Source organism: Alligator mississippiensis, chromosome 8 (genome assembly GCF_030867095.1).
Source record: "Alligator mississippiensis isolate rAllMis1 chromosome 8, rAllMis1, whole genome shotgun sequence".
NCBI lineage: Eukaryota > Metazoa > Chordata > Crocodylia > Alligatoridae > Alligator > Alligator mississippiensis.
The window spans coordinates 78,762,837-78,770,726 of NC_081831.1; the positions used below are offsets into that span (position 1 = coordinate 78,762,837).

General features: G+C 41.7%; 1 protein-coding gene across 1 annotated transcript in view; it reads left to right on the top strand.

Annotated features, from left to right (window-relative positions):
• The window catches only part of MCF2 (MCF.2 cell line derived transforming sequence), an 86,118-nt gene extending 80,747 nt beyond the window's left edge, over positions 1-5,371 (top strand). Inside the window, exon 29 of the mRNA XM_059733126.1 lies at positions 3,401-5,371. Coding sequence (XP_059589109.1) covers position 3,401 — 1 coding nt within the window. The 3' untranslated portion in view covers positions 3,402-5,371. The remainder of the gene's footprint in view (positions 1-3,400) is intronic.
• The last annotated feature ends 2,519 nt before the right edge of the window (positions 5,372-7,890 follow it).

Genomic DNA, 7,890 nt, shown 5'->3' on the forward strand with positions numbered 1-7,890 from the left:
TTTTCTAGGCAACGTGCATGTTCATGAAATACTAATGCTCAAGCAATAGCTTCTGCTTAGGTTTAAGCACGTGGCTTAAGCTGCCTTGCTAAAGCAGACATACGTGACGTGGCCATTTGAGTTGTCTTCAATGCGAGTTGATAGAAAATATTTTCTTTGATAACTTTAGGACTGTTTCCATTTGAGGTGGACGATCTGGTTTACAACAGGCAACGCAGCTCCACAAAGGACCCTCCCATCCCTAAAAATGCCATTTGTGGCCAACAATGCCAAAGACCTCTCATTCCCATGATTTACAGTCAGGCATTTGTGTCGACGAAGAAAAGACCTGTCACCCCCCAGCTTTCCGGCAGTGCTGCAGCACCTCATTAATCACACATTAGGAACTGGGATGGCAGGGACTGAGGTCCATGTCACAACACAGGAAGAGATTTGTGGCTTTCTTTCATTGCACTGGCCCGACATTCATGTCAGAAAACACTGCAGCCTCCTGTCTCAAATGGAAGTTAAGCTCTTTCTCTTCTCTTCTGGTCTCTCAGCAGTGTCAAAGAAATGCTGCTAAAAGGAAACATCTTGCTCACCCCAAATACTGCAATCAGAGCATATGATGCCAGATGTGCTTCTGTAGCTGTTTCTGAGTTTCAGCATGCCAAAAGACATGCCATGTGGATGTTTTTTCACGCTAGGTTAAGGGAATAGACTATTTTTCCCTGTTTGAGGGACATTCACTTTTTCACTTAAAAAAAAAAGACAATGATGACAAGTGCTGCAGGTATTTGGCCTGTTCTGGGGTGCCTTCCTTATTAGTGAGGGTTTACAATCACGTTGCTCTATTTTTGCATGTGGCTTTTCCATTCCCCAGTTGCTGGAAAAGAAAAAAGTGAAAAGAAAGCCAGCCATGTGAACAACGGAAACTAGGCCTCCTGTTGCACAAACAGACCCATTAATTATACCAACTCTGCATGCATGTAGCATCCAACCTACTCCAGTATTCAGAGGACTGGGGGTTGGATGGGCCATAAAAAAGAATATAGTCAGACTGGCTATTCACAAAGTGCTAGTAAATGCACCAAATGGGGTGGGGAGGCAGAAAAGTAAGGAACAGGGTATGCTTGTTTATAGAAGTAATCGCTTTAAAAAGTGTCCTTTCAAGTAGTATTAACTGTAGGCTAAAATCCTGTCCAACCCTACCTATTAATGTGTGTCCTCCAGAAGTTTACAATATCCATCTACTTTTCTATAGCTTTGAGACTCTTCAGTTGGTAGCTGCAATACATGCAATATGTGCATATAGCCCCATGGGGGTTAGGCGTGGGGTACCAAAGTGAGTGAAAGTTGGGAGGACTTTTGCTACTATTTGCTAGCTTAGATCCAGGCTGTTGGAAACCAAGCCTTCTTCCCAAAAGGTGCTCATAGGGGTGGGAAATCTTGAGCCCCTCTGGCTTACAGTAAGGGTCTGCCTCTGGGGATCTCCTGGCAAGACTCGAGGCCCAGGTACAAAAGAAAATGCATCCACTTACCTCTGTAGAGGCTGCCAGTCTGAGTCTCTGCTAATATATAGTAATGCAACTCCATAGGTGCCTGGCTTGATTTACACAGACGTAAAGAAGATGTGAATCAGGTCCCCTGTGAAATGACTCTGAGCTGCCCCACAAGGTATTTGCATATATTCAAGAGGACTAGACAAAGACTTGGGGTTTCAGAAGCTCTCAGTGTTGGTCTAGTTCATTATCTATTGCTGTCATTCTTGTGGCATGCAATGGGAGTGTTCCTGCAAATACTCAGGAAAAATGTTGGATCTGCACTTAAAAAGAGTGTCAAGTAGCCTCTTTGCAATTGTGTGTGTGTGTATGCATTTGCCTTTAGAGATACTATTTTGCTAATGGTGCATTGCAAAAGCCATTAGAGAATAAAAAGGGAAAAACACATTGGATGGGGTTGTGGTGTAGCTGATAGAGATACAGGCCTCTGGGGCGTGTTTTAAAGCTGAAACCTCACACCTTGCAATGTGATGCACGTGTGTGTAGGTTACCAGGTGAAGAGCCACCTCTTGGAAGTCATTCATTGAGGTTAACTCTAATATAACAGGAGCTTGGCACTCCTGTGGTGGCCACGGATTGTGGATTTGGAATCAGGATGTCACCATAGGGGCTTTTACCAATATCTCTACGGTGGTATATCTGATCAGACTCGGCATGCAGACAAAGCCTTAGACCGCTAGGAACAATACCTCTCCTTGAGCCCATCGAACAAACAATGAACTGTGACAGCAGTTAGTTGAGGTGCATTTCTTTTGCAGGCGCAAAATGGTGGCAGCAAAATTAGAGTCTAGGCTGAGTCCTTACTTGAGTCCAGTCCCTAAGAAAAGATATTCAGGAGCATCAGAGTTGAAAGACTTCTTCCCAGGGGTTTGCTGCCATGAGTTCTTCCTACATGGTCCCCTCATTCATTTGAAGGAGGATCCAGAAGGAAACATCGGCATGAGCTTGTGATAGGGTCAGGGTCTTAGTTAACTCTAGCTTCTGTTCTGTTCGTGATTTCAAGCAGCAGCAGTATGCTGACCGCTAAATTAGCCCCTTCAAGCCATAAGGGCTTGTACTATATATGTGGATGCACTGTGCTTTCAACCAAGCATAATTAAGGATATTCCCCAACTATAGGAACCCTATGGACATACATTGCATGTTCCTTTGGTTAATGCAATGGGTCATTATCACTTAGAAGTATGCATTATTGGCTTAATGCAATGCTTGTGGCAATCAGGGGGAGGAGGAGGTATCTTTCTGTTGACTTCAGTGAACTGGCATCAAGTGTCAAATGTGGCACTCTGGGCCACTTGGTTTAAACAGACCGTGCTGTATTGTACTGTGTTGAAAATGCCGAGCTCTTGCAAGTTTAAACAAGCATGTTGGCCAAAATTTGCAAGTATAGTACACGTTCTATTTAATATCTCACTTGTAGCTTTGCAGATATAATGTAACTGTTTTGCACTATTACTCATGCACTTTAACGGATTCAGTCGCAAGATTTCTCATTTATGCAAACGTATGCAGGGTCCATTAAAAACAGTGTTGACTTTTTGCCTTTGAAACAGAAAGCAGGGTCTACCTTTTACAAGCTGAGATCAGCGCATATAGCAAACTTTTTGTTACTCTGTAAAGAAGCAGTGGAGTTGCACAGGACGTAAATGTAGAGGAGGTATCAGCTGGCTGTGGGGTGGTAATCAGTGGGTGGATTATCGAACTCAAACGAGGGCCACGATCCTTGTTTGACAAAGACTCCCGCTGAAATTAGTGGGAGTACTACTAGATTTGACCCATTCATATTGTACAAATGTGACGTGGTTATATTCTTGGAATAAGATGCTATAATATTAACATCATTCTTCATTACTTTATAGATGCTGCCCTGTGTAACCCAAGAAAGTTTAGTGCCCCCTGAACTAAGAGTGAACTAGTAGCATCCCATTTTTTGATGCTCGTTTGGAAACTTTGAACTAGGTGTTACAGAGAAATAGCACAGTAGTTGGAGTTACCCTGTACTATTCATCACATTCACAGATCTTCACAACTTCATCTGCACTGAACGGGGCTGCAGTTTGTCATAGTCATAAAGGAAGCCATTCTTCGCTCTTTCGTTTTTTTCCCCTGAGGAAAGTACAGTATTGTTTTATTTTTACTTGCTATTTTTCCATGACATCCATTAACTTTCATCCAAGAAGTATATCAGCAGCTTTTCGTTCTACACACTTTGTTTAGAAGCCCGACATTTATTCTACAGGTTGAAGGTTTAATCTACTTACTCGTTGACAATATTTGTTGCCATTGATTGCAAATGAAAGTTCAGTTTTGGTAAACCAAACAAGAAAAAAAATTTAAAAGCTACATTTCTGATCCGGTTGATTTTTATGGAACAGGTTTAAATATATTTCAGTTGTGTGAATGTAATGTACAGTAAGATCATCATCTGGTTCGATGATATGATGATGCAATAATGCTAAAGAACCTCTTTTTGCACTTAAGGTCTGATGCAAAGCCTATGGTCGTCACCAGAAAGATCCCTATTGGTTTCCATGAGCTTTGGATCAGGCCTGCTAACTGACAACTCAGGGTTGTCAAAAATCACCTAGGGCTCCCAAGTGTCCCGAGGCTAAAACCTGTATCTAGCAAGTGTTGAAGTTTACATTTAACGTATTGTACTTCTGGAACACGTGCCATAACTATAAGTTAAATGTCCATGTTTGCACTAAAAATGTTATAAGACTGTACTTTTCAGCATCTTTATTGATACCTTACCTACTGAACTTTTTTTGGGGGGGGGGGGGGTGGAGAAGATTAATGATTTTCATAATTTATTGAGCATTTCTTTGTCCAGGTTTCTTGTTGTAATACACATGTACAGGTGGTTTGGCTTTTAATTGATGTGTACGAAGATAATTCTGGATGTGCTAAAAAAACAGGGTTAGTCGAATGCATGTAGACTTGAATTCACACTGTCCCATCTGACCGAAACGTTGTACACTGTGGACGGAGGGACCCATTTGATCGGTGAACCGCGAGTCCTTAGTTATGGTGAAAGTAAACATTGTTACACGATGCGTTTTGGTTTTTTTTAAGTGATCACTTTTGTACAAAGGAGCCCTTGAGTTAATGAAGAGCTGTCATTGGAACTGTACAGGACATTTCATAGTACACGAATATACAGTTCTTATGCGCTCTGGCACTTTGCTAATGTATCTATTGAGTACTGTAGAGAATACCTCATTCATCTTGATCAGTTGGATTTGAATTAAGCATCATCGCAAAAAACAAAACAAAACTAGAAAGATCCCAACATTGTCCAATCACTGGAATTCCTAATGGACAATTTTTAAGTCATTCAAGTATATTTCTATTTTAAACTGAATCACAATGCACTTGTTAGGACTAAAACTAAGATTCTGTTGAAGTACTGTCAGGGCTACTGATAGTAGTAACAATTCTTGTCGTAATAAGTACACATTTTTGAGGTACAGATGTAAATATTAATGTTTAAAACATAGCACACATTGCATATTGAAATGGTTTTAATCTTCTTTGTCTTCCATAGTGTTCAATCCAGGCTTTTATTAATTTATGAGATGGATAAGTTCTGCAAACCTGAATGTGCAGTCTTAGACTTTTAACATTTGAAATTTTGCACAATTAATGTTATGTTACCTGAAGGACATGGTTTAACTAAGCTGTTCATGTATATGGTACTACAAAATGAAGCAGAGGATTTTCCCTGTTTGCAAATTTAAATGAACTATATTGTATATGTACTTGTAAAAAATGTGTTAAATCTATATTTAAAACTCAAACATTGTTAAATAAAGAAATTCATATGAGAATGTTTAATTCTATCCTAAAAGCTTCTGCACTTTGCCTTTACAAAGGCAGTTACATTTCATTTCTTCCTAACCGCCCTAATTGTACATGGTCTGACTGCAAATAGTATGCATAGACATCAGAAGAGATCTGATTTGCTTACTGGTAGATAAACCGGTGATAAAAGCATTGCACTTTTCCTGCTGCGGTCTCAAATGCAGACTACAAATCTTGCTCTAAATCTCAGTGTCCTTCAAGAGCATTGATCTGTATCTCCATCCTGCCGTACAATTTGACACACCTGACTCGTCGCTAAGAAAGGCCCAGCACTGGAGGGGTAAGGAGTTGAGGACTGAAGGTTGCACGGTATCCGTATGTGCTATGGATGGCCCCGATTCAAGGAAACACTTGAGTGCATGCTCCGTCCTGTTGACTTCAGTGGGATTTAAAGACGTTGAATTGAGATCTAGGTCAGGTCCAAACTAGAGCCTGTTAGTAACTGGTGTTGATGTCCACGGCACTTGCTAATCATGCAAGGTAAACATTAAAATGATAGCATCACAGAAAATGAGGGTTGGAAAAGACCTCAGGAGGTCACATCTAGTCCAACCCCCTGCCCAAATACTTTGGTTCTCTCCAGAAGTAAGATGAAAATTAGCTCGATTGGGGCAGAGACGGACAAAGGACACATGGAACAGTTGCATGGGATCAGTTAGCACATGCTCCCAAGCACTTAAGTCCCACCTGCCCCTTTTACACCAGCATAGTCATGCTCACAGGCAATGTTTTAGTTTTGCTGTAGCATGGGGGTCGAGCTTACCTCCTGGCTATTTGCTTTTTCATCCATTTCAATGCACAGGTTTACCCTGGTTTCAGAAGTAAGTAATCAAGCTCACCTTTGACTAGTGCCGAAGGTGGGCGAGCCAGGTAGCAATTTATCCACCTTCCCTTGGCGTGCTTCTCAGGCAGTGTAGTGCCAGGATTGCCATATACTTGCTGTTGGATAGGTGCACACAATGTTTTCCCAGTGGTTTTCACTGCAGCAGTGACCTTGGCAGAAATGTTGTGAATGAAACAATGATACAGTGAATGCAAAAAGTGGTGTGTGTTTTCTTCCCTATTATTTTGCCTCTGGAAAGGAAGGAAGAAGCTAAGCAGGGAGGTGGCCTTGCAGATCAAGGAAGTGTTCCCCTGATGGGCCCAGGATTTGCTGAGGGCTGTGGATCTATTCCCAAAGCTGAGCTGAGTGATGAATCCGGGACATCAGCATGTGGAGTGACCAGTCCCAAAATCTACCATAGTAATACACTTCATTGGGTTTCAGTGGAAACCAGGTGACCGGAGCCAGTAGTTATCTACTTCAAAAGTTTTTCCCAGTATATTTATTGCACTACCCTTGGGTTTGGGAAATGCGATTGCTCAGAGTAACTCGATTAGTTGTGGACACACGTAAGAGACCCAGAATTTGATGTGTCCCTGTATCGGTCTCTGTACCCTTTGTTTAGTTCAGCTTTCAAGAATATCCCTTCATCTCTTATGACAGTGGAGTACTATGAATGGGACCATAAGACCTCCTACAGGACCCTGGTTTTTGCAAGACGTGACTGCTGTCCACAAAACTATCAGAGTCTGCCCAGGGCAAAACTGCAGGGAGTGGCATGGGTAGGGCCAGCAGATCCACAAAATACACCGCGGGACTGGTGAACATATTGCCATTTATTGGGTCAGACCATAGATCCCTCTGGTCCACTCTCCTGTGTCACACAGTGGCAAAGAGCAGATGCAGAAAGGGGGAGTGAACAGGGTATGACCAGGGATGTATTTGGCAGCGGTGTGGGTGCGAGACAAAATACAAATGCAAAACTCTAAAACTCTGGGTCCAGAGATGATACCTTTTATTAGACGCATCTCATCTTGCTTCAAATTCTTCAGCTTACAGTTTGACTAGAAATGATCTTTTTATGAAATATGCTGTCATACCAAAAAATCCCTGACTGTACTGAGCTGTAATTAGCTCTTGTAACTAGCAACAACTCAAGAGTTCAGGCAAAAATGGAATCCCAGGCTTGGATTTTCTGGAGTGTATGCAAACATGTGGCCTCACTTAGCAAGGTATGGTTTTGTTCCTGTGCCCATCGATCAGCTGCATGGATCTACTTTTTCCAGGTGAGACGTTAATGCTGTTTTCCTTACAATAGTGATGGGTATCTGGAGGCCACAAAAGCAGTGGTGTGAAATTGCCACCCAAAATCAGCACTTAGCATTCAGATGGCTGAATGTTCAATGCTTCGGGTCATCAGAGTTCAAGGGAAATGTTTTGGGTCATTTTAGGGCATCAATGGCTTTTCCTTTTAATGCTTCTAGTGTTAGCACATACAACTTCTGGGCAAAGCACAAATACAGACCAACTCAAATAGTTGGAAAAATTCTTCTTTTCAAGCTTTCAAAAGCTTGCAAACTCAAAACTAGGCAAAGATAAAAAAGTCACAGAATGCTGGATTTGTGAATTATTATTAAATCGTTTGAAATAAATACAATTCCT